Source organism: Bufo bufo, chromosome 9, assembly GCF_905171765.1.
Source record: "Bufo bufo chromosome 9, aBufBuf1.1, whole genome shotgun sequence".
NCBI lineage: Eukaryota > Metazoa > Chordata > Amphibia > Anura > Bufonidae > Bufo > Bufo bufo.
In genome coordinates this window covers 91420586-91448063 of record NC_053397.1, presented here as the reverse complement: position 1 = coordinate 91448063, position 27478 = coordinate 91420586, and the positions used below count along the sequence as shown (strand labels likewise).

The 27478-nt window shown below is 45.7% G+C and overlaps 1 protein-coding gene across 9 annotated transcripts in view; it reads left to right on the top strand.

Annotated features, from left to right (window-relative positions):
- CFH (complement factor H) overlaps positions 1-27478 on the top strand; it is a 1589177-nt gene that overhangs the window by 1476624 nt on the left and 85075 nt on the right. For 3 of the 9 annotated variants that reach the window (XM_040407280.1, XM_040407285.1, XM_040407284.1), the window contains one exon: positions 20531-20760. The exons of the other annotated variants lie outside the window; for them this stretch is intronic. In XM_040407280.1, the coding sequence (XP_040263214.1) occupies positions 20531-20745 (215 nt within the window). In that variant the 3' untranslated portion in view covers positions 20746-20760. Of the gene's footprint in view, positions 1-20530; positions 20761-27478 lie in introns of those variants that run through there. 9 annotated transcript variants of the gene reach the window in all.

Here is a 27478-nt window from a genome sequence, read left to right as displayed (position 1 = left end):
ACCACACAGTGGCCCAGTAAAATAGTGGTGAGGTGGCAGCAGCATTAGGAGACCACAGAGTGACATAGTGGTGATGTGGCAGCAGCATGAGGAGACCACAGAGTGGTGAGGTGGCAGCAGCATGAGGAGACCACAGAGTGGCCCAGTGACATAGTGGTTAGAGATAAACTAATCGAAGTTGACGAGGTGGAATTCAATCCGAATTTCAGGAAAAGTTCAATTTGAATCCGAATTTCCTCACGCTTCGTGGTAACGAAACGGTTTTTTTTCCTAAAATGTCTGCTGCACGTGTGAGGACATGGAGCAAAGAACTCTGGTAAGGTGGGATCACCCATAATGCCATGCATGCAGCCATTCAGAAGCCAGCCCTGTGATGTTACAGCCCTTTAAATAGCCTCAGCCATCTTGGATTCTGCCATTTTCCAGTGTCCTTAATGCAGGAAGAGACGTCAGCAGGACCTAGGGACAGTGCTAGAAAAACTTCATTGTGCTAAAAAATGATTTACATGTGCAGGGAAAGATTATTCAATTATTCCACAGCATTTATGTTGAACAGGGTTTAGTAGAGGAGGTTACAGACTGGGTAATAGGAACAATCCTATTACACCTTGCTGCACTGACTGGGGAGCCAAATTGCCATTATACAGCTCTGTAATTCCAGAAAACAGTTCTTGTTATTGGGGTGCAAGTGCTGTTTAATACAGCCATTAACAGGGTTTATTACAAGGAAATATTTCTAAGTCTTAATTGCCCTTGTGTGGTGCAGTTATACGTTCTAAAGCATTTTTTGGCTTGTATTAGTGGGAAAAAAAAGGGCTTATGAGCCGTTGTGTGGTGAAGTGCAAAAATTACAGCCCTTTTTGTCAGGTATTAGTGGCAAAAGAAAAATATATTTGCCATTCAGCGGTGCAGTTATATGTTCTAAAGCCCCTTTTGTCATGTATTAGGCCCCTTTTACACGGGCGAGTATTCCGCGCGGATGCGATGCGTGAGTTGAACACATTGCACCCGCACTGAATCCCGACCCATTCATTTGTATGGGGCTGTTCACATGAGCGGTGATTTTCACGCATCACTTGTGCGTTGCGTGAAAATTGCAGCATGTTCCTCTTTGTGCGTTTTTCACGTAACGCAGGCCCCATAGAAATGAATGGAGTTGCGTGAAAATCGCAAACATCCGCAAGCAAGTGCGGATGCGGTGCAATTTTCACACACGGTTGCTAAGAGACGATCGGGATGGAGACTCGATCATTATTATTTTCCCTTATAACATGGTTATAAGGGAAAAATAATAGCATTCTGAATACAGAATGCATAGTAAAATAGCGCTGGAGGGGTTAAAAAAAAATAATAATAATTTAACTCACCTTAATCCACTTGATCGCGCAGCCGGCATCTCCTGCTGTCTTCATCTTAGCTGTGTGGTGGAACAGGACTTGTGGTGACGTCACTCTGGTCATCACATGGTCCATCACATGATCCATCACCATGGTAAAAGATCATGTGATGACCGGAGTGACGTCACCACAGGTCCTGTTCCTCCACACAGCTAAGATGAAGACAGAAGGAGATGCCGGCTGCGCGATCAAGTGGATTAGGTTGAGTTAAATTATTTATTTATTTTAACCCCTCCAGCGCTATTTTACTATGCATTCTGTATTCAGAATGCTATTATTTTCCCTTATAACCATGTTATAAGGGAAAATACTACAATCTACAGAACACCGATCCCAAGTAATTTTTCTCACGCGAGTGCAAAATGCATTACAATGTGTTGCACTCACGCGGAAAAATCGCGCGTATTCCCGCAACGCACCCGCACATTTTCCCGCAACGCCCGTGTGAAAGAGGCTTTAGTGGCAAAAGAAAAATATATTTGCCGTTCAGCAGTGCAGTTATAGTTTCTAAAGCCCTTTTTGAAGTATATTAATGGCAAAAGAAAAATATATTTGCCGTTCAGTGGTGCAGTTATCTGTTATAAAGCCCTTTTTTGCATGTATTAGTGGGGGGAAAAGGCTTATTAGGCGTGTGGTAAAGTGAGAAAATGACAGCCCCTTTTGGTGTGTATTAGTGGGGAAAAAGGGCTTATTAGCCGTTGTGTGGTGAAGTGAGAAAATTAGACCCAGCGGTTTTAAGCGACATCAGACACCCCCAGCCAAGAGTCGGTGGGTTTGTCAGACACAACCCTTAGTTGCATGGCCCGGGAGCAGGCCCTTTGCCCTCACCTGTCCTCAACCTGCCTCTGTCCTTTTCTTTTCCCTTAGCCAGAGAAGTATTATATGCTGTGGCTCAGCCCCACTATACAGCGAAATGAGCTACTAGAGGACAGTCAGCAGCTACTGGACAGCCAAGATGGGGAGGAGACATCCGCCGCTTCCTCCGCTAGGCAGGCAAGTAGTGATGAGAAGATTGGCGTGGGAGCTGGTGTTGCGAGTGGTGAGGCTCCTGACCGAGTGACCGTTAAGGAGGACATTAGTGACGTGCAGACAGTACTCGATGATGATGATGATGTAGCTGATCGCACTTGGGATCCGGGTGAATTGGGGGCTTTATCATCATTGGGAGAAGAGGGTGGCAGCTTGCCCATGAGGCAGCGGCGGAGCCAGCAAGACGCTATTGCGGCCGGGACTCAGCAGGGTGGCAGCAGTGGGAGGTCGGTAGCCAAACGTTCCCGGGATAGACCACCCGCTTTGCAGGAACTTACCTGCCCGGAAAGTAGCGGTGCACGGGTTCACAGAAGCAGCGGCGGTAGCAGTCAGCTGTGTGTAGTATTGTGGGTAAAATCACCTACTCGGCGGTGTGGCAGTTTTTTGTTAAGCCGCTGGAGGGGGTGAACATGGCCATGTGTAGAATCTGTAGGCAGAAGGTGAAGCGTGGCCAGGGTGCCAATGTTGGCACCACGACCCTGCGTCAACACATGCAGCGTCACCATAAACTTGCCTGGGAGAACCGTGGCTCTGATGCAACCGCTGCATCACCCAGTGTCACGCACCCGGTTTCAGGCAGTAAAGGCTCCACCACCTCAACCGAAGGAAGCTGTCTGTCCTTCCCATCATCTGCCGGTCCAGATGCTCCTGCTCCTCCTCCTCCTACTCCTCATCAGTCATTCCGTCAGCAATCGATCACCGAAGCAATTTCCAAGAGACAACAGTATGTGTGCACTTATCCAATGGTGCAGAAGCTAAATGTGCTCCTGGCCAAGTTGCTGGGTCTGCAGTCCCTTCCTTTCAGAGAACTGATGGCTTGTGCCGAGCCGAGGTGGAGTCATTTCTTTGCCAAAAAGACAGTACCAGCCCTGCACACACATTTAGAACAGAAGGTGGGCCAGTCCTTGAGCCTGTCGGTGTCTACCAAAGTGCACAACAGCAACGACATGTGAAGCTATAACTACGGTCAGTGACAATACATGTCCTTTACGGCCCACTGGGTGAATGTGGTTCCTGCACAGCCACACCAGCAACTTGGCCAGGTGACGCCGCTTCCGCCTCCACATTGCCACACCGTTGGTCCAGACAATGTCCGCCTCTGCCTCCTCATCCTCCACGGTGTCCTCAGCCTCCACTGCAGGGACAATTCACAGTGCCCCTCCTGCATATGTGCAGAACAGCGTGACACCACTCTGCACATATGGTATATATGTGCAGAGTGGTGTCACGCTGTTCTGCACCTCGTTTGCCTGGGCTAACAGAGTCACACGGGGGGAACTGCTCAGTGTCCTTCATCAAGAAATCGAATCCTGGCTCTCTCCGTGACAACTCAAACTCGGAACCATGTTGACCAATAACGGGAAGAATATGGTGTCAGCGCTGCGTCAAGAAGGGCTGAGCCATGTGCCCTGCATGGCACACGTGTTCATTCTGGTTGTCAAGCGGTTCCTGAAGTCTTCCACCCATCTGCAAGACATTCTAAAAATGGCCAGGAAACATTGCATGCACTTCAGCCACTCGTACACTGCAAAGCACACCCTCCTTGAGCTGCAGCGGCAGAACGGCATCCCCAACACAGACTGATATGTGACGTTTCCACCCGTTGGAATTCCACCCTCCATATGTTGGACCCACTATATGAACAGAGAATAGCCATAAACAATTTCTTGATGATCCAAGCAGACAGGAGTACTCCTCTGTGTAACTTCGATGTCAGCCAGTGGCAGCTCATGAGTGACACCTGCCGTTTGCTCAGGCCCTTTGAGAAGGCCACTTTATTTGTCAGTCGCCAGGACTAGTGATGGACGAACATTGACCGGAACGTTTCGGGCTCCATTGACTTTAATGGTAGGCGAACCTGAAAAACCTTCAGGTCTTATTTGCAGCCACCAAATACTTATCATACTAGAAGTGCACAAATAGTCCCACAACATGGACAGTGACATACCAGGGGGGATTAGTGGCAAAAATTCCCACAAAAAATATGCATTTTAATCAAGGGCTATTATTATGCGTTTTAAAGGGAAACTCTCAAAAATGTGTGCTGCTGGAACCTAGAAATTTTTTCTTTTATGCCACTGGAGTACAGGTCCCAAAAATTAGGCATTCACCTGACAGAAAATAACTTGTGATGATATGTCTGGAGGTACATTAGGCGGTCACTGGATAAAAATTTTACTGTAGGCCAGTACAGGCCCCAAAATGTAGGCATTCACCTGACAGAAAAGAACTTGTGACTATGTGGCTGGAGGTACATTAAGCCGTCACTTGATAAAACTTTTACTGTAGGCCACTGGAGTAGAGGCCCCAAAAATTAGGCATTCACCTGACAGAAAAGGCCTTTTATGCCGCTGTATATACACATGACAAGGACCATTCTTTGTTCTGGGTAGTGGCGGATATGTGTGGGCTGGCATGAGGAAATTCAATTACACGTGGTCGTCACAGATGTTGAATTCCTCCGAGATCCATGCCTCATTAATTTTTTATATATATATATATTTTTGTTTTACAGAATACCGTATTTTTCGCTCTATAATACGCACTTTCCCCCCCCCCCCAAAAGTGGGGGGAAAATAGCAGTGCGTTTTATGGGGCGAATGCTGCTGATTTTGCAGAATTTTCAATGATACACCCGCCGCGATGCCGCACGGCGGGTGTATCAGCTGTGAGGGAGGAGGGGCTGGGGGCCGGCATCTGCTTTTATAATGACAGTGGGGCCCGTGCAGTGACTGTATTCTGCTACGCGGGCCCCGCTCACTGTATAATCGTATCTCTAATAGTTAATTGTTATGTATATACCGTAATCGCATAATCAGCTCCTGTATACTTACAACTACAAGCGCTCGGTAGGTAGCAGAGAGGAGGGAGGAGGCAGGCCGGGAGGACGGGCGCTGGCAGCGTGAGTCACTATGTCACGCGCCTGCGCCGCCCACTTTATGAATGAAGCAGGCGGCGCAGGCGCGTGACGTAGTGACTCACTCTGCCAGCGCCTGTCCTCCCGGCCTGCCTCCTCCCTCCTCTCTGCTACCTACCGAGCACTTGTAGTTGTAAGTATACAGGCGCTGATTATGCGATTACGGCATATACATAACAATTAACTATTAGAGATACGATTATACAGTGAGCGGGGCCCGTGTAGTAGAATACAGTCACTGCACGGGCCCCGCTGTCATTATAAAAGCAGATGCGACCCCCACCCCCTGTATTGAGAGTCATTCACTACAGGGACACTTATGGAGGGGATCTGTGGATGACACATAGCATAAGATGCTATATATGTGTCATCCACAGATCCCCTCCATAACTGTCATACACAGATCCCCATAACAGTGCCATCCAGAGACCCCAATAAGAGCCACCCACAGATCCCCAATAAGTGTCACCCACAGATCCCCCATAAGTGTCACCCACAGATCCCCCATAAGTGTCACCCACAGATCCCCCATAAGTGTCACCCACAGATCCCCCATAAGTGTCACCCACAGATCCCCCATTACAGTGTGTCACCCACAGATCCCCCATTACAGTGTGTCACCCACAGATCCCCCATTACAGTGTGTCACCCACAGATCCCCCATAACAGTGCGCCATCCACAGATCCCCCATAACAGTGTGCCATCCACAGACCACAATTAGTTCAAAACCCACCAAAAGCACACCTTTTGGTTCAAAATATTTTTTTTCTTATTTTCCTCCTCAAAAACCTAGGTGCGTCTTATGGGCCGTTGCGTCTTATAGGGCGAAAAATACGGTAAATACCAAAATCTTTATTAAATACACACTAAGTACATATTAAAACATTCATTTTTAGAAATGTGAGGTAGTCCACACTGTCGTGAACTAGGCGAGTACGCTTGTCGGTCACGATCCCCCCTGCTGCGCTGAACGTTCTTTTGGACAGGACACTCGATGAGGGGCAAGCCAAGAGTTCCATGGCAAATTGTGCCAGCTCTGGCCACAGGTCCAGCCTGCACACCCAGTAGTCCAGGGGTTCCTCGCTTCTCAGAGCGTCCACATCGGCCGTTAACCTGATATAGTCGGACACCTGTCGGTCTAGGCGTTCCCTGAGGCTGGATCCGGAGTGCGGCTGTCGATGGGTTGGCTGCAAGAATGATCTCATATCCAAAGTGACCAACACATCTTAAAACCGCCCTCTTCTTGCAGGCGCAGTAGGATTGGTACCCGCACCTGTTTCGCTATGGGTGGAAATTCCTCTGCCAGTGCCCGCAACAGCAGAATGCAGCATCTCTCGCAGCAAGGCCTGGAAATGATGCATTCTGCCAGCCCTCTGTGATGCTGGTAACATTTCTGACTTTTTGGGTTTGTACCGGGGGTCTGAGAATGTTGTCACCCAGTACTGGTCCTTGCCCTTTATGCTTTTCATACGGGGGTCCCTCTTCAAACACATAAAGTCCCCCATTTGCACTAAATTGGAAGCAGTGGAGCGCCCTGGCTCCTGCTCATCGCCCAGGAAAATGTCATCCTCGGTCTCCTCCCCTCAGTCCCGGACAACACCAGGGATCCCCGAAAAGTTTAAAGTCCCCCTCAAAGTCTGCTGTTCTTACTCCTCCTCCTCCTCCTCCCCACAGCCACCACCCTCCTCTGACTCCTCTTTAGACTCCTGCTGACTTGTCTCAGATAGAGTAGCCCCCCCCTGGAATTTCATTCAGCATTGCGACTTCCTCATCTTCCAGCTCCTGCTCCTCGACGGCTTGATCAATGACATGACGCAATGCGCGCTCCAGAAAGCAGGTGTAAGGTATGATGTCACTGATGGCGCCCTGGCTGCGACTGAACAGTTTTGTGATCTCATCAAATGGCTGCAGAAGTCTGCATGCGTCGCGCATGATCAGCCACTGGCACGTTGAAAAGAAACCAAGCTCCTCAGAGGCTGTCCTGCTGCAGAGTTCGTACAGGTAGTCATTAACTGCATGTTGCTGCTGGAGCAGCCTATCAAGCATATACAATGTGAGTTCTCAGCGCGTCGGGCTGTCACAAATCAGACGTCTGATGGGCAAGTGGTGTCGCCACTGAACGTCAGCCAGGCAAGCCATGGCTGTGTAAGATCTGGGGCGTAAAATGGCCCGAGATTTTTCTGGGCTGCCGCAAGACATCCTGGACCCGGGGTATTTGGCAACTAATTTCTGCACGACTAAGTGAAGGACGTGTGCCATGCACGGCACATGTGTCATTTTGCCCTGTTTCAGCGCCCTAAGCAGATTGGCACCGTTGTCGCACACCACTTTACCAACTGTCAAATTGAGCTGGGTTAGCCACTGATCGGCCTGTGACCGCAGAGCTGAAAGCAGTGCAGGACCGGTGTGGCTCTTGGCTTCCAGGCACAACATCCGCAGCACAGCATGGCAAAGTCTCACCTGGCACCAGGGTGGATAAAAATCAATGATTTTTTAAAATAAATTAAAAAAAAAAGATTTTTTTGATTTCAATTGGATTTTTTTAAATTTAAATCGGATTTTTTTGATTTAAATCGGATTTTTTTTTTATATATAAAATGCTTTTTGAGGAAAATATATTACCATCCAAAGGTTATTCCATCATGAAATAAAGATTCGTTTTTTAATTATGTACAGGGTGGGCCATTTATATGGATGTACCTTAATACAATGGGAATGGTTGGTGATATTAACTTCCTGTTTGTGGCACATTAGTATATGTGAGGGGGGAAACTTTTCAAGATGGGTGGTGACCATGACGGCCATTTTGAAGTCGGCCATTTTGAATCCAACTTTTGTTTTTTCAATAGGAAGAGGGTCATTTGACACATCAAACGTATTGGGAATTTCACAAGAAAAACAATGGTGTGCTTGGTTTTAATGTAACTTTATTCTTTCATGAGTTATTTACAAGTTTCTGACCACTTACAAAATGTGTTCAATGTGCTGCCCATTGTGTTGGATTGTCAATGCAACCCTTTTCTCCCACTCTTCACACACTGATAGCAACACTGCAGGAGAAATGCTAGCACAGGCTTCCAGTATCCGTAGTTTCAGGTGCTGCACATCTCGTATCATCTGAAGGCAATCGTCTATGCTGTGAAGATACGAGATGTGCAGCACCTGAAACTACGGATACTGGAAGCCTGTGCTAGCATTTCTCCTGCGGTGTTGCTATCAGTGTGTGAAGAGTGGGAGAAGAGGGTTGCATTGACAATCCAACACAATGGGCAGCACATTGAACACATTTTATAAGTGGTCAGAAACTTGTAAATAACTCATGAAAGAATAAAGTTACGTTAAAACCAAGCACACCATTGTTTTTCTTGTGAAATTCCCAATAAGTTTGAGGTGTCACATGACCCTCTTCCTATTGAAAAAACAAAAGTTGGATTCAAAATGGCCAACTTCAAAATGGCCGTCATGGTCACCACCCATCTTGAAAAGTTTCCCCCCTCACATATACTAATGTGCCACAAACAGGAAGTTAATATCACCAACCATTCCCATTTTATTAAGGTGTATCCATATAAATGGCCCACCCTGTAGAATAAGGCTGTACGTAGACTCCCATATTGTTGAATGGATTAGGCAGTGGCTGAGGGACAGACAACAGAGGGTTGTAGTCAATGGAGTATATTCAGACCATGGTCTTGTTACCAGTGGGGTAACTCAGGGATCTGTTCTGGGACCCATATTGTTTAATATATATTGCAGAAGGCCTCGATGGTAAAGGTGTGTCTTTTTGCTGATGACACAAAGATTTGTAACAGGGTTGATGTTCCTGGAGGGATACACCAAATGGAAAAGGATTTAGGAAAGCTAGAGGAATGGTCAAAAATCTGGCAACTAAAATTTTATGTTGATAAGTGCAAGATATTGCACCTGGGGCGTAAAAACCCAAGAGCAGAATATAAAATCAGTGATACAGTCCTAACCTCAGTATCGGAGGAAAGGGATTTAGGGTTATTATTTCAGAAGACTTAAAGGTAGGCAGACAATGTCATAGAGCAGCAGGAAATGCTAGTAGAATGCTTGGGTGTATAGGGAGAGGCATTACTAGTAGAAAGAGGGAGGTGCTTATGCCGCTCTACAGAGCACTAGTGAGACCTCATTTGGAGTATTGTGCTCAGTACTGGAGACCATATCTTCAGAAGGATATTGATACTTTGGAGAGAGTTCAGAGAAGAGCTACTAAACTAGTACATGGATTGCAGGACAAAACTTACCAGGAAAGATTAAAGGACCTTAACATGTATAGCTTGGAAGAAAGGCAAGACAGAGGGGATATGATAGAAACTTTTAAATACATAAAGGGAATCAACAAGGTAAAAGAGGAGAGAATATTTAAAAGAAGAAAAACTGCTACAAGAGGACATAGTTTTAAATTAGAGGGGCAAAGGTTTAAAAGTAATATCAGGAAGTATTACTTTACTGAGAGAGTAGTGGATGCATGGAATAGCCTTCCTGCAGAAGTGGTAGCTGCAAATACAGTGAAGGAGTTTAAGCATGCATGGGATAGGCATAAGGCCATCCTTCATATAAGATAGGGCCATAGTATTCAGTATATTGGGCAGACTAGATGGGCTGAATGGTTCTTATCTGCCGACACATTCTATGTTTCTATATGTGTAATTTTTTTGGTAAATAAATTCCATTAATCCATTCACTATGTCATGCTCTTCCAGAGGTTCTTGTAAGATTATTGGGCAGTTTCTCTGCCTACAAGATATTATCACAAATGCTTGGTTTACTTTTGCAGTTCTTAAAACTGAATTTGACTCAGCAGAGATCACATGCCTCTTCTTCACAGCAAAAATGTTATAACATGAACAGAGTTGAGAAAAATACCTTAATCCTAACTTCTACAAACCTATGAATGCAGAATCAACCTAATCAAACTAATATGAAAAGTTGTTTAAATCTTCATCTACTTGCATATTATAAGTTATACCAGCAAGAATTAGTCTTTATGTAGAAAACTATGATTTAAATCAAGCCTTACTGACTAAAGATTTAAATCGTGATTTAAATCATTTTGATTTAAATCAAATCCACCCTGCCTGGCACGTCAAATAGGTTCTGGGGAGCTTGGTGGGTGCAGCGGTAGAGGCGGTAGCAGTGGAAAAGGAGGAGTCAGCCGAGGAAGAGACGGAGGATGGAGTAGGAGGAGGAGAAGAAGAGGCAGGCCTGCATGCAATCCGTGGCGGTAACACCAAATCCACACGGGTGCCACGGGTTACATGCTTGAAAGCCGTCAGAAGGTTCACCTAGTAGGCAGTAAAAGTTATGTACCTTCCCTGCCTGTGTTTCCATGTGTCTGTGGCCAGATGTATCTTGGCTTTGACACTGTGTGCCAAAGATATATTAACTTGCCGCTGAACGTGGCCATATAGTTCAGGTATGCCCTTCTGGGAGAAATATTTCCTTCTAGGGACCTTCCATAAACTTTCTAAAGGCCTCTGGGTCCACCAATTTATATGGCAGTAGTTGGCGGGCTAGCAGTTCCGACAAGCCAGCGGTCAGCCGTTGGGCAAGAGGATTATCCGGCGTCATAATTTTTTTAAGCTCGAACATTTGGGCCATGGAAGCCTGCCTTGTGCCAGATGAACGTGACGACAGCACAGTGGAAGGTGGAGTGAAGGACAAATGGGAGGAGAGAGGAGAAGGAGAAGAGCCAGGACGTGGAGTGCCAGGAGTGTGGCTTTGTGGGTTCTGACGGCGTTGCTTCCACTGCGCTCGGTGATGGGAGGCCAGATGCCTTCTTAAAGCGGTTGTCCTTAGATGAGTGTTGGGCTTACCGCGACTTATGCGTTGACAGCACAGGCTGCAGATGGCAACACTATTATCAGCAGCCGACAAGTTAAAAAAAAGCCCACACTGCTAGCCATGTGCCGACGTCCTGGGAGCGCCAGATGTGACCGTGCATGGTGGATGGCTCGCTCCAGATACATTTGCAGTCTGCTTTTTGCCTCCTGTGCCCTGCGAGCTCTGCCTGCTTCTCCTCCCTCTCTCCTGCTCTGTCTTCCCCTATGAACTCCCCTCCTATTCCTCTCTTGTGGGCACCCACGTGACGTCCATTGACACGTCATCATCGTCACCTTCACCACCACTGACATTTAAGATCTCGGAGTAGGCAGCAACAGCGTGGACCTCCCTCCTCGGGCTGATCTGGGGACTGTCGTCAGACCACCGGGTGGCTGCCGTTGCTACCTCGTCATCCGATGTCAAGAATGGCTGCGCATCGGTACGGTCTGGAAATGGATGGGAAAATAATTCCTCTGACTCGAATGGAAGGGCTATGGTGGTGGTGTATTTGGGGGTGCACACAGCAGAGAGTGAGGAGGGTGCAGATACAGAGAATGAGGAGGGTGCAGAAGGGTGAGTGAGGCTCTCAACCAACTGTGGTTCACCCATTGTAGTAATCGCACGGGCCTTCTCCAACTTCCCACTTAGACTCCTGCCTGGTGCACCTGCCCGACCCCTACAATCCCTGTGGAACGGCTTGCCTTTTCCTCTGCCTGTCATTTTTAAAATGACCCTGTGCCTAAGTCCCTAGAGTAGAGCAGTATTTGTGGAAGCAGGTATATCGCAGGCCTATATCAGTATTTGGTGGAAGCAGGTATATCGCACCCCTCAATCAAAATTTTGAACTGAATGTTTACAAACAACATCTCTAAGCAACCATCCGTGAAAAACGCATCGCATCTGCACTTGCTTGTGGATGTAATGCGATTTTCACGCAGCCCCATTCACTTTAATGGGGCCAGCGTTGTGCTAAAAACGCAGAATATAGAACATACTGCGATTTTCACGCAACAGACAAGTAATGCGTGAAAACCAATGTTCATGTACACAGACCCATTGAATGGGTACAGATTTAGTGCAGGCGCAATGCATTCGATCATGCATTGCACCTGCGCGGAGATCGCGCTTGTGTGAAAGGGGCCTAAGTGAGACGCCTGCATGTCATACTGACTCACAGAATTATTTCACTACTACAGCAGACTCCCTATGCATATCACTGCAAGGCACAGTGTTCTACACCACTATAAAGGCTCTCTGCAGCCAGGAAATATGCGATTTGCTGTGCATAAATTTGGATCGAACCAAATTTTTTCAAAAAATTTGGCGAACCGGCCGAATTGAATTTTTTTAAAATTCGCTCATCTCTACATACCACCCACACTATCCTTTAAATTCTAATTTGAATCTGTAATTCTTAATCTTTTTTCACTTTCCAATATTTTGTCACCGAAATTAATATAATCATCTAGAAGTTTTATATTCTGTATATTTATTTATTATGTTTTTTTTTATGTAAAATATATTCCTGCCTATTATTATATAATTTCATTAATTTATTTTACTAAATCTTGTGCAATTTTTTTTTTAATCTTATCTGTGCTTTTTTAGACTTGAAGGAGCACTGTCGCTCCGAAACGCGTTGTCACTCTTTAAAAATAAAAATATGTTGTTATACATCCTTGTGGTCATGAAGTTGTGCTGAAAAGTCACTGTTATGTGGGCTGCTTCTCGCCCACATCTATCCCGTTACTATTTATTCCCAGTCCTCCTGGGGGATGGCAACCCCTTACAGTGAGGATAGGATGACACAGCAGCACCGACCCTGTGTTTTTACCCGCTTACACTAGTGTTGTGCCTATGGTTGCACAACAGTACTGTCACGGTCTCAGCGTTGTTCGCGGTGACACGTTCGCTGCATGATGGTTGCATGGGGAAACGTGTCATGTTTTCGGCATGTGTGTACTCGGCCCCTTATATTCCTGGTTCCCTTCTCTGTCTTGTGCTGGATGGGTTAACTATCTGGCTGGTGTGGATCTAGGTGTGTTCTGGGTGTGGCCTCATGGCTCTTTATATTCTCGTGTTGCGAGTCTGAGGTCAGTTGTCCTCCAGCCTTGGTGTGTGCTGGAGTTATGCTCTAGTCTGGCTTATTACATCTGCCCAGTGCTTGAAGGCCACCTTGTGGAACATCATTGTCTTTAGCAATGTTTCTCCTATGTTATGCCGGTGTCTCCTTCCCTTCTCTACACTATGTTATAAGTGGGGTCGTTTGTATGGGTAGGTATTATGCCTGGTTGTTGTTACATGCCTGGTGGTGTTTGTTGTCCAGCATGTTTGCTAGACATTCCCCTGACTATCTATGTGTCCTCCGGAAGGGGGTGTCAGGGTTCCCCGGAGGGGGAACTACAAGTCTGTATGCAGCTCTGCCTGGGGCGGCCATGCGTCATGTTTGCATGGGGGTCCAGGCAGTAACTGGTGTGCTGGATACCTGGGTGTGATTGTTTATACTGTGTACGGTGTGTGGGCACCAGTACTCATGCACGGGTTCCAGTTGTGGTGGCTACAGCAGGTAGTGTGGTGTTTGGTGTGCTTACCTGCCGATTCAGTTGCTGTATACGGTCTCCACAGTTTCTTTGGGGCTAGGCTGGTGGAGAGACTCCTGTTCATCCGTGTCTGGGATGAACAGGTCATCTTAGACCTTTCTATATCTGAGAGATTATCAGGGTGACTCAGGGTCCTAGGTTCCTGGGTATTTGATGTCCTACCACCCAGGTCCGCTCATACGGGTAGAAGTTAGGGAGAGGGTTAGAGAAGCTATAGGAGGTGTCCTGCTCCCTTATCTCAGCCTCAGGCCTAGTTGCTCTCATCATCGGGTCCTCATTGTACGTTGGGGAGTTTCCCCCACTCCCCACCGTGACAAGTACAAGGTGAGCCTGATCATCCAAACTGATATTTATTAATCTATATATACTTTACCTCTCTTCTTGACCTATATTGCATCATTTATCTGGTAGTCCTAGTGACTGACAAAGGGCCTCCTCAAAAGGCCTGATCAAACCGCCTGTGTCAGGCATGAGCTGCTACTGGCAAACATTGAAGTTACACAGCGACGTACTCCTGTCCGCCTGCATCATCAAGAAATTGTTCACGGCCTTCCTCTGCTCATATAGTCAGTCCAACATGTGGAGGGTGGAGTTTTCAATGTGTGGAAACATCACATATGAGGCAATGTTGGGAAATGTTATTTTGTCTTTGCATCTTAAGGATGACGTGTTTTGCAGTGTAAGAGTGGCTGAAGTGCATGCACAGTTTTCTGGCTATTTTCAAGTTGTTTAGCAGTTTGGTGGAAGACTTTAGGAACCACTTTACAACCATATTAAAGATGTGTGCTACGCAGGGCGCATGGGTCAGCCCTCCTTGACGCAGCACTGACACAATGTTCTTCCCTTTATCGGTGACCATAATTCCGATCTTCAGTTAGTGAGAAGATATCCAGAATTCGATTTCCTCTTAAAGGATATGGAGCAGTTCCTCCCCAGTATGATCCCGTTCACTCAGATTGGGCAGGTGCAGAACAGCGTGACACCGCCATGCTCTGCATAGGTGGTATGCTGGAGGAGCACTCCGAATTGTGTCTGCAGGAAAAGCTGTTGACAAGGTTGAGGATGAGGAGGCAGAGGAGGACATTGGCAGATGATTCACAGCTTAAGAGCACGGACGCGGCTGTGCTGTGACCCAACCATGTTGCTGGTGTGCCTCGGCAGGACTACATTTACCCAGTGGGCCGTAAAGGACAGATATTGTTCTTGGCCATAGTTATAGCTCCACATGTTGGCGCTGCCATGAACTTTAGCAGACATCGACAGCCTCAAAGACTGTCCCACCTTTTGCTCAATATACGTGTGAAGGGCTGGTTCAGTCATTTTGGATTAGTAATGATGGCTTGGGACTCTCCACCATGGCTCAGCACAAGCCATCAGTCGCTGAAAGGTGCAGAGTCAACTACATGAAAGGGGAGGGACTGTAGTACCAGCGACTTGGCCAGGAGCACGTTCAGTTTTGAGCCGTTGGATGAGTGCACGCATACTGTTGTCTTTTTGCAATGGCCTTGGTAATCAATTGCTGGTGAAATGAGTGACAAGGAGGAGGAAGAGCATCAGGACCAGCAGATGATGGGAAGGAAACACAGCTCCCTTCTGCTGAGGTGGTGGAGACAAGACTGCTGGAAAAGGTTTGTGGGCCGCTAGAAGATGCCTTAGTCTGCACCACAACATTCGCACCATGGTTTTCCAAGGCCACTTATTGGTAACGCTCCATGTGTTGATGCAGGGCCATGGTGCCAACATTGGCACCCTGGCTACACTTCATCTTCTGCCCACAGATTCTACACACAGACACGCTGACATCCTGGTGACTTGATGAAAAATTCCCACACCGACGAAAATGGCATTTTACCCCCTACCACTGCGTACTGACTACCTGCCGCTGTCTCTATGAATCTGTTCTCCGCTATTTGTTTCTGGACTGGTAGGCTCCTGAGTTGCAGACGGACTACCCTGGGCATGTTTGGCTCCAAATCTCACACTGCTGCCATCCTGCTGACTCACGGCCACACTTGGACCCTGCTGGCTCACCTGCTGATGATAAAGCCCCTTTTTCACCCTGCTCCCACGTGTGATCTGATACAACATCATCCATTACTGTCCGTACATCACTGATGTCACCCTCACCAGTCTTATGTCCGCATGTCTGAACGCTTGCAACACCTGCCCCACTCAACTCTCATCATCGCTACTTGCCCATCTACAGGAGGGCAGTGGATCTCTCCTCCAAATCTTGGCTGGGCAATACCTGATGACTGTCCTCAATAAGCTTGTCCTCGCTAAAAAAATGTAGCAAAGCTGATAGCATACAATACTTTCCGAGCAGAATGAACAGAAAATAAAAGAGGCAGGTTCAGGACAGGAGGGGGCACAGAGCTTGTTCCTTAGCCATGCCAACTAAGCGTGATGTTGTCACGGCTGAGGATGGGGAAAACCCTCAGCCGTGCGGTATCAGGAGATGTAAGGTCGCTACTTGGCCAGTAACACAGAATTAGGGGGCAGGTCACCTCCTAGAGCTTCCCTAATCTGACCCTGACTCCTAGCTGCATGAGCCGCCCTTGAAGGTAGGAGGGCTCATGCTCAGGAACCTTGGATCCCTTCTGACCCTCCGACGATCCCTGTACTAGGAGCTGGGTAGACAGCCCGTTCCTCCTGGACACGGAGTAACAGGAGTCTAAAAATGGCCAAGCTATAAAGAAAGGGGAACATAAACAGACATATGGCAGTGGCAGGTAAGTGCAACTAGAACCACACTTACCTGCCACAGACACACAACCAGGAACCCACGTGCAAGTGCTGCTGTCCACAAACAACACAAAGGACACCGCACACACAGACATCACACGGGAACCCAGGAAACCACATTCTGCAATAAATAAAGACCAAACAAACATCTTCTAAACACCATACATAAACCTATGATCACAAGGGTGGCCCCCACTGGCAGATGGAATACACAGGAGGCTGCTCCAGCTGACCATGGCTGAAGTACCCCTCAGACAAGGATATTCACCAAGGCTTTATAGGCCCAAGTAGCCACACCCACATAGACACACCCCATGTTCACACACACAGAAGGGATTTAACCCTTCCAACACCAGGCAAGGGAAGACGGACTCATAAAGGGGAATACACACATAAACAAACACACTTCACCTGTTGCCGCGGGCAACGGCATGCGTGGCAATCATGTCCTGGGGATCAGCCATAGGGCCACCACATGCACACAACACCACACGTTGCCACGGGCAACCAAGTGAAGGAAAGTGTCACAAAACAAACCACTGGCCGTGACAGATGTCAGAGGAACCCACCAACTTCTGGCTGGGGGTGTCTGATGTCAGTTGAGATGATGCTGAAGACAGAGTCAAACATTCAAGGACAGCTGGGTTGCTGGTCTAAACACGACCTCTGGATGACGCTGGCAGCTCTGGCCTGCTGCTACCACCATCCCCCCTTCTTCTGCTGCTACTTCTGCCAGCTCCAGAAACATTTTTGCCACTGCCCATTCCCTTGAAGGCCCTGGCACATGTCTGTCGGACATACTGTACAATAACTAAGTGTAAAATAGCAGTAGTATTAGAACGCTATTTCACCCCAATTACATAATCAAGTATTTATGGAATTACTTATGTAAAAAAAAATGTGTACAACCCAAAATCAGTATGATTATAATGCTATTTCGCCTCAATTACAGAATTAAGGCCTAATGGAATTGCTTATGTAAAAAATCAATGCGGACACCCCATAATCAGTGGTATCAGACCGCTATTTTACCCCAATTACAGAATCAAGGATTAATGGAATTACTTAATGTGAATAACCTAAAATCAGTAGGATTAGGCTACTTTCACACTAGCGGCAGCCTTCTCCGGCAGGCTGTTTCAGCGGGTGAACAGCCTGCCGGATCCGTGCTGCCGCTAATGCACGCTTGCCACCGGAGGTTTGCTCCGGCCCCACTGACTATAATGGGGTGGGCTGGATTCTGCGGCAAGCATGCTGAGAGGTGGCCGGAATAAAACTGCCGGAGAAGGCTGCCACTAGTGTGAAAGTAGCTGTAACGGATCTCCTGGCACCCCGACTGAGTACCTCCATTGATGGATGCTCCTAGTGCTTCCCGAGGGCTCCAAGCACTTCACTTGACACCGTAAGCACTGCCAACCCCACGAACCGCCGCAGCTTGGTTGGGATCTCGCCGTCTTCTACCCACCCTGGACCTACGACAAGACTTCCAGGTTCCAGTGGGTGAACCTCTCTTCCTTCAGAGAGAGATGCAGGAACAAGCTCTTAAAAGAGCTCAGGGATTATAGCCAGGGGAGTATACAGCGTATAGCATTCCCCAGTGCAGATGCAGCCTTTTCCCCACACACATGAGACGAGGCTCTATGTTGAGGGTAAAGCAGGAACTCTTTAATGGGGCTACCTGTCAGCCTTTTTTTCAGGACTTCCAGCAAGGGACACTCCCCCTAGGGACCTTGTGGAAGACAGAGTTTGTTTTTACATTAGCCAATCACTTGCATTTACAGTATTGAAACACTCCCAGCAATTGTACACAACCCCTTTCTGCCTATGATACAATTAACAAAATGAAAAGGGCATTGTCTGTGACGCAATCAACAAATACAATGGGCATTGCCTGTGACGCAATTAGCAAAATACAATGGGCTCTGACTGTGATACAATTACCAAACACAATTAACTTGATTACTCACAGGCAGAAAACACAAATTTTTCCCAAAACACAGAAAACACCTCAAAACCCCACATATCCCCATAAATTATATATCCCTGGATACATCTGATCTGGGCAGACAACATATCCAAAAATCACCCAGATCCGAGCAGGGGTTCCCAAATTCCACGGAAGTCACATTTGACCAACCGCAAGCATGGCTTTCCTGCCCAAAACAGTTCCACAGATTTAGGATGTGCGGCCGGTCTATCTTCTCCTTCCAGAATGTACATGGGCCATAATCATGAGGCAAGAGGCTGGCAAACAGGCCTCTCCAAAACCCAGTGGCGAGGTTACTTTCGTCACAGTAGCCTTAAACCGCTATTTCACCCCAATTAAAGAATCAAGGCCTAATGGAAATACTTATGTAAAAAACGATGTGGACATCCCAAAATCAGTAGTATCAGACTGCTTTTTCACCCCAATTACAGAATCAAGGCCTAATGGAATTACTTATGTATAAAACAATGTAAACATCCTAAAATCAGTAGGATTAGAATGCTATTTGACTCCAATTACAGAATCAAGGCCTAATGAAAATCCTTATCTATAACACAAGGTAAAAAACCAAATACCCAAGAAAATATTGCGTTATTTTGCAATTACAGATTCAGGGCCTAATGTAATTACTTATATAGATCACAAGGTGTGAAACCAAAGATGTGAAAAATATTTAGATCGCTATTTCACCCCAATTACAGAATCAAGTCATTATAGAATTATGTATGTATAAAACAATAAAACAATGTGGACACCACAATAGCAGTAGTATTAGACAGCTTTTTGACCACAGTTACAGATTCAAGGCATTATAGTATTATGTATGTATAAAACAATGAGGACACCAAAATAGCAATAATATTATAACACTTTTTAACCCGAATTAGTGCAGCAATGTGTAATAGAATGGTTTATCTATTAGCTGCTAATCTTTACACAGTTCTATTGGCTCCTTTACTATCACAATTGTGTGGATAGTCTACCTATTATCTCCCTACACAAAATTAACATTTTGCAAATAAAGTCTTTCCTAATCACTGAACCTAGTGCCTGTCGCGTCTCTTCCTGCACTAAGTATACAGTAAAGCCTCATGCACACGTCCGTGAAACACGGTCCGTGTGATACCGGCCTGGATTTCTGGTTGCTGCTGCCGCCGCAGTGCAGTAATACACTGGTATAGATCATACTAGTGTATTACTGTACTGCGGCGGCAGCAGGAAGCGCACGGCGTCATAGCAACCAATGACGCCGTGCGCTCCTGCACTCGGAAGAAATCCAGGCCGGTATCACACGGACCGTGTTTCACGGACGTGTGCATGAGGCTTAAAATGGACCAGGCAGGATGAGGCTTTTTATAGGCCTGTGACATCACAGGGGTTGGCTATCTGCTGATTGGCTGGCTGCACTGCATTATGAGTGATTCTTCGTTCCTAGGCTTTTTACTTTCACTTTGTACGATGTGCAACAGTTATTTTGGGACAAAAATGCAATTCATTACAAAAAAGCGCAAGGAAATTCGGATTCATGACTAATCAAAATTTTCCTGAAATTCGGAACGTATTCCACTTGTTCAACTTTGATTCGCTCAACACTAATCATGTTCTTTTCACTTCATACATACTGTACGTACTTAGTACTTTGTGTTCGTCTATCACATAAAATCCCTACAAAATATATTTAGGTTTGTGGGTTTAACGTGAAAAAATTTGAAAAGTTCAAGGGATATAAATGCTTTTTTCTTTCAGTATTTTTCTTTTTTCTTATTCTGCCTTAATATTTTTAACGTTTTAATAGTTTTCCATACAGTTAAAGTTTCATTTTACCATAGTTTTTTTTTAAAGAGGTAGATGCATTTAAAATGACAAAGTCAATGGAAAAATGTGGTAATGTCTTTGCACCCATTTTAAATGTTATTATTGTCAGAGGTAAGATGGACTGGCTGTAATTGTCCTGTAGGTTAAAAGTGATTTGTATAATAGAGTGACAGTGACTATTTTATATTTCAGAGCCGTGTACTGCAAAGGAAAGGGACATGGAAAGTAATAATATACAACTAAAGTGGAGACCTGATAGAAAGCTTTACACAAGACATGGTGAAACTACAGAGTTTATTTGTAGACCTGGATATAAAGCTCTTCCTGACACACAGATGAGAATTACTTGTGATCAAGGAAATCTGGAATATCCAAAATGCTTCAAGAGAGGTAAGTGTCAAACATAGGTGTGTGCACAGAGTGATCCGATTTATTGCTGCTACTACCAAGTAATGCTGCTGCCAGTGTTGTAACCTTGTTACAGGTTTGGTTCTGGTTCTGTATGTGTGCAGTAAGCTTGGTTCTGTTACTGTATCTACACTCCACACCAGGAGCTGTATGTATTTGTCATACGCTCACCTACACCCTATACTTATTTTATTATTATATTTACATCCATTTCTTATCTATACATGGGGTGTTTCTAAAAGCCAGAAAAAGTGTGCATTGTATGGTCTCTCCACTTATCCTGTATCCTGACTGCAAATTATTTCACTGCTTAAATTCTTCAGAAGTGTCTTGGAAGATCCTTGTGTGGTGAAAAATGCTGGAATTTTCTCTGAGGATTTTGCTGTGGAGTTAATGCAGGTTTTGCTGCAGATTTCTCCCTGTGCATTACAAAGGGTGAAATCTTTGGTGGATTTTCACAGCGTATATTGATATGCTGTGGATTTAAAATTTGCTCCACAGGTCAGTTTACGCTGTTAATCTTTTGAGTGAATGGTTAAAACTTCCTGATATCCAGAGTGTATCCTACCGATGTGAACGAAGCATTACAGAATGTTTAATGTGTTTCATTTTAGTGTAACACCCTCCAGGACCAGGCCACGTATGGTAGCTTCTGTCTTGTGATTTTACCATTATCCTCACCATGATCACACCCCTCTCCTTCTGTTTAATTGCACAGATGCTGTGGTCACTTTTGGCTGCTCCTCTGAGAAGATAAATGGCTGGGAAGCCAGGTGACAGCTGTGTTATACAGTCTACACTCACTGTGTATGAAATGGGCTTAGCTCCTGAGTCTGCTCCATATACGTCTTAACGTCTTATGCACCCTATTAACCACTTCATGCTTAAATATAAACCAAGGTGCGTGACGTGGTTAAGAGGGTGTTATTAACTGGGAAATGCCATACCTACAGGAAATAAATACATAAATATTAGATGGTTGCATGTCTCACCTCTGTGGAAAATGTACTGTAGGTTCACTGACTCCTGACCCAACAGGCATCTTCGTCAAGGTAGAGAATGATCAGAGAGGTGGCTTTCTCCATTCACTTCTATAATAGTAACATAAACAATCAAGCAACGATTACCTCTGAGTTAATTCTACACCAGGTTGTGGGGCCAGCATGACCTAAGTTCTCCATATTGGGTCAGATATTTATGGCATAACCAAAGGACAAAACATAAATGTCCACATTTGGAATGCCTCCATTTTATGATAGATGTAAACAAAATAAATACTGTAATATGTTTGCTATTTTCTTTTCTATTTTTATACCCATCCCTGGCAGCTGCCATATTGTGGACTCAAACCTTCCTGTATTGCCTGCATGGACAGTTTTGCAGAGAATTGGTATAGCAGCTGCAATAATATAAACCAAGCTAAAAGAGTAAAATGAAATCAAACAAAAAATGCAGATTATTCATTTATCAAGAGTAAAACTTGATTCTAGACACAAACTCTATATGTAAAGGCTTCTTCTTCACACCAGCTCCAGCCTTCAATTGTTTTACATGGGTAAAAGATTTTTGTTTTTTTGCCCGGAAGCTGGCACCCCATAAAGTACACTACATAGAAGAAAGAGACTCTACAATATATTGTAAAAACAAAGAGAAAGAGGCAATGAAACTATTGGAAGAACTACAGAAGGAAAGGTAGCGCTATGTACCCTCTATAGTACCCCTACTTTCTACTCCCAGACCTAAATTGACATTTACCCATCCATTTTCACAATACGCCAATATAGACACATTTCTGGAGCTAATCACTAGAGATGAGCGAAGTATTGGGAAATTCGATTTGGCTGCTTCGCTGAATTTTACAAAAAAATTTGCTTCATGACGAATTAGGGTGGGCTGACATCAGCGTTATGGATTCCATTCTGAATTTCTGTTATAACATGGTTATAAATAAGACGGAAGTCAAAACGGACACCTTTATGATACGTCATAATGGAAGTCTATGGGCATCATAACGGATCTGTCTGGTTCCCGTTATGTAAGACGGATAACAAAGTCCTGTCGACAGGACTTTTTTTCCATTCTGCATAACGGAAACCAGATGGATCCGTTATGATTTCCATAGACTTCTATTATGACAGAAAGAAAATAGTAGAAGTCATAGTAGAAGTCTATGGGCAGCATAACGGATCCGTCTGGTTTCAGTTATGCAGGACTGGTCTCCTGCATAATGGAAACCAGGACGGATCAGTTATGTTGCCCATAGACTTCTATTATGAAAGATCAAAACGGAAAGCCTCTTAAAGGCTTCCGTTTTGTCTTTTGTCTTATGGATTCTGTTATTTTCCATTATAGCCATGTTATAACTGAAAGACATAACGGAATCCATAATGCTGATGTAAACTCACCCTTGCTTTGTTACATCAAGTAGCGGGTGCAATGATAGGAAGCTGCAATATCGCCGCTCCCCATCATTGTACCCCTCAGATGCCGCATTCATACATTATCTCAGCATCTGAGATTTAAAACTGTGTGAAATTTACAGAAATAAAAAAATTAAATCATACTTACCTCCTCCATTTGCTCACAATGGGCCGGCCACCACCATCTTGCTTGAAGATCTGGCATGGCCCGAGATCACGTTGTCAGGCCGGTCGGCGTAATGACGTCATATGTCACCAAGAAAAAAAGACAATGCAACAGCACTCTGCAAACACAAATAAAGTACAATAATACCATAATTATAGAAAACATTCTGGTGCTAATGCTACACTTATTTTGCAAATTTTTTATTCTTGGCAAATACATTTTGTACAAAATTATTTGGGCTCGTCTGCCAAACATCAAGATGATCTCTAGAAGACAGGAACCTAACACTCTAAATAACACTAAATACTACCTCTTATAGAGATCACCTTGACGTTTGCCAGACATGCCCAAATAATTTTGTACAAAATGTATTTGCCCAAAAAATTGGCAAAATTAAAAACCCCAAGAAGTGACCCCACTTTGAAAAGTGCACTCCTGTACGAACATTTTAAGGGGTGGCAAGGGTACTCTTTGGCAAACTGGTGTCTCACAGAAGGCAGAAACACTTATCCAAGGATTTAAAAGCTCTCGGCTGTGAAAATGAAAATGAACAAAATATAACCAGACCCAAATTTTTCACTTTCACAAGGGGTAAGAGGAGAAAATGCACCCCAGTATGTGTTACCCATTTTCTCCCCATTCAGGAAACACCCCATATGTGCTTGTAGCCTGCTGTATGGGCTCAGAGCAGGTAAACTGCAAAATATGGATTTTGCAAGCAGCCCTGAATAAACAGACATGGATTTTAGGTGCCATGTCTCATGTTAATAATTCCTGAGGTCCCCAGAAATTAAAAACCCCAAGAAGTGACCCCATTTTGGAAAGTGCACCCCTGTACGAACATTTTAAGGGGTGGAAAGGGCACCTTTGACCAAACTGGTGTTTTACAGAAATGAATATGTAGTGGTTGGTGAAAAGTAGATATGTAAGCTATGTGGACTAAATCAGAGATATAAGGTGGTAAAATTACAGGGTACATCAACGATGAAATTAATCCATGGATGAGTGGTAGATTTTGAAACAATCCTTGATGCACAGGTGAGGTTTTTCAGGGCAGGTTTCACAATGGTAAATGGTGTCTTTTCCCCGGCGCCTCCACAACGGCATTCCCAGGAGGGTGTCCCCGCCTCCAGGACAGGAAACAACGAGGAAGCACAGGATTTAAGGAGCCTCCTCCCCTTACCTTACCAGTCGTTTCCTGTCCTCGGACGTGCGTGGAAGCCACTCCTGGGGTTATCCAGGAATTTGGATACCGCACCGGCCTGGTCCTTTCCCTGTCGTTCAGGAGGGCAGCTGCAGGGATTGGGGGCTCTGGGGATGCATTGCCTCCCTTCCTCGATACTGCGGAGTAAGTCCTGAGCTCAGGCATCCCCGGGCTTGCGACGTCACCGAAACGAAATCTCCTTGGGCAAGAGATTCTCGCGGGATGGCTCCTGCACGCGGCGGGAGATTTAAAAGGAGCTCACATCCATCACCGCGCTGATCTGCAGAGATGCCTTCCAGCGACAGAGAGTCGTCAAAGCGCTCCGGTGATCCCGCTGTTTTGGCCCTAAGCCCGGTAAGCCTCCTCCCAGGAGGGAGTTATCCCTATTCTTTTATATGTTTCCACATAGGTACATAGGGTTAAGGAGTCCTGCACCTCTCCTCCCCCTGCACGCTGGGTGTCTGTAGTTTTAGTATACTGACCCCTCACCACCCTTACTCTGGGTCCCTCCTTTGTCCTATACAAAGTTTGTTTTATTCCTTTTAGGACAGTGAGTCCAGAAAGCTTAAAACCAAAGGGGATTCGGGGAGCAGGAAGTGTGGTGGTTGCCGTAAAGGCTTGGTGTCGGATCCGAAAAAGACCCTTTGCCCTAGATGTATTGAAAAGGTTATCTCAGAAGAATCCCCTTCCTTCGTGGAGTCCATGCGAACCCTCATTAGAGAAGAGATTAAGGCTGCGGCTGATTCTAGACAATTGGCGCTTTCCCCTGGGCCTTCCTGTTCCCTAAATCTGGAAATATCAGACCAAGTGGATCTGGATGAAGGGGAGTTACTTGATGATCAGGTCTCCTTATCCTCTGAGGAGGCTGCAGGGAGGCCTAAGTGCTTTCCCGAAGAAACGCAATTCCTACTGAAGGATATTAAATCTACCCTAAAATTAGAAGATGTAAAAGAGACTCAGTCCCTTCACGATCAAATTTTTCAGGGGTTGGGGGAAAAAAAGAAGAGATCCTTCCCCATCCACAATAATATTAAAGCCCTTATTTCCAGGGAATGGAGGGATCCTGATAAAAGGTGGACTGTATCGGCCGCCTTTAAGCGCAAATACCCCTTTTCAGAGTCTGACTCTGATTTGTGGGATAAAACTCCCAAAATAGATGCTCCAGTGGCACGTATTTCAAAGAAATCCTCGCTGCCCTTTGAGGATATGTGTCTCCTAAAAGACCCGATGGACAAAAAATGCGAAAATCTATTAAGGAAATCCTGGGAGACAAATACGGCGATGTTGTGCCCCAGCATAGCGTCCACTTGTACGGCCAGAACCCTCTCAGTGTGGCTAGATCAGCTAGAGAGCAATCTGTCAGGGGGTACGTCCAGAGAAGAAATCTTAAACTCCCTTCCCACCCTAAAGAGAACATCTAATTTTCTAGCGGACGCCTCAGCCGACTTGGTTAAACACTCTGCAAGAAGCAGTGCTTTAGCCAATGCGACCCGTAGGACGGTATGGCTCCGTTCCTGGACGGGGGACGCAGGATCTAAGAACCGCCTATGCTCCATCCCATGTGAGGGTTATTTGGCTCCGCTCTTGACGATATTCTGGAGAAGGCCTCCGATAGAAAAAAAGGTTTCCCCTCTGATAATCGTTACTATCAACAGAGGCGTTCCTTTCAAAATCAAAAAAGGTCAAGAGCAGATCAGAGTAAAAGGGACAGATCAAAAAGATGGCAACCTTCTAGAGGTAGAGGAAGGGGATACCTTTTTAAGCCAGAAGCCTCTACCCGCCCTACCCAGTGACATGCTGACCTAAAACAATTCTCCTCCGCCTGGCAAGAAATTTATGCCTCCCCTTGGGTCACTCGTACCATAAGAGAAGGCCTAAAGCTAGAATTTGTTTCCCCACCCCCAAAACATTTTTTTATCAACCAAAGACAGCAGCCCGACAAACAGGCGTCCCTAGAGTCAGAGATAACTACGTTACTCCTCAAAGGAGTCCTCATCCCTGTACCAGAAGAACAACACGGCGAAGGATTCTATTCCCCTATATTTTTGATTAAAAAAAACAAACGGCTCCTTTCGCCTAATAATAAATTCAAAGTCCTTAAACAATTCCATCATTTACAAGAGATTCAAAATGGAGACCATAAAATCTACCACACAGATCCTTCCGCAGGACTGCTTTATGGCTACTGTCGACCTTCAGGACGCTTATTATCACGTCCCAATATACCACAGGCATCAGTGTTTTCTAAGGATTGCAATTTATTATCAAGGAAAAGGTGTTTTTAGGGGTGCTGTTGGACTCAAGGCATCTAATGTCTTTCCTTCCTCAAGACAAACAATCTCACTTAATCCAAACAGTGTCTCATTTTTCCACCAGGGATCGGTCCTCGATAAGAGACATCATGGCTGTACTGGGGCTGCTAACAGCCGCAATCCCGTCAGTAAGGTGGGCCCAAAGTCACACAAGAGTCCTTCAGGCCTTTCTCCTATCCTCATGGAACGGAAAGAACTCATCTCTAGACAGAAAGGTTAACGTTCCCAGACAGGTAAAACCAGGGTCGGACTGGCTCACCGGGAAGCCGGTGAAATGCCCGGTGGGCCCCTTGCCTGTCTGCTTATACTACAGCCAGAGCCACCAGCAGGGGCAGGGCAGTTACTATACTTTCAGGCGCCTGGCTGTTATCAGGTGCTGGACTGCAGCACTGGCACACATATCATTTTACTTTGGTGAAAGGGACAGCACAATACCTTGCAGCGCTTGTTCCTTTCTCCAAAGTAAACTTCACCGACCCGACATGAGCAGACAGCTCCCCCCCTCCTCTCTGCAGTGTGATATTCCAACATGTGTGAGGAGGGGGTGGTGCCGGAGGAGCCGAGGCAGCAGCAGGAGATAATGGAGACGCTGCTCTCTCTGAGTAACTGTGGCTCCAGTATAAAGTTCAG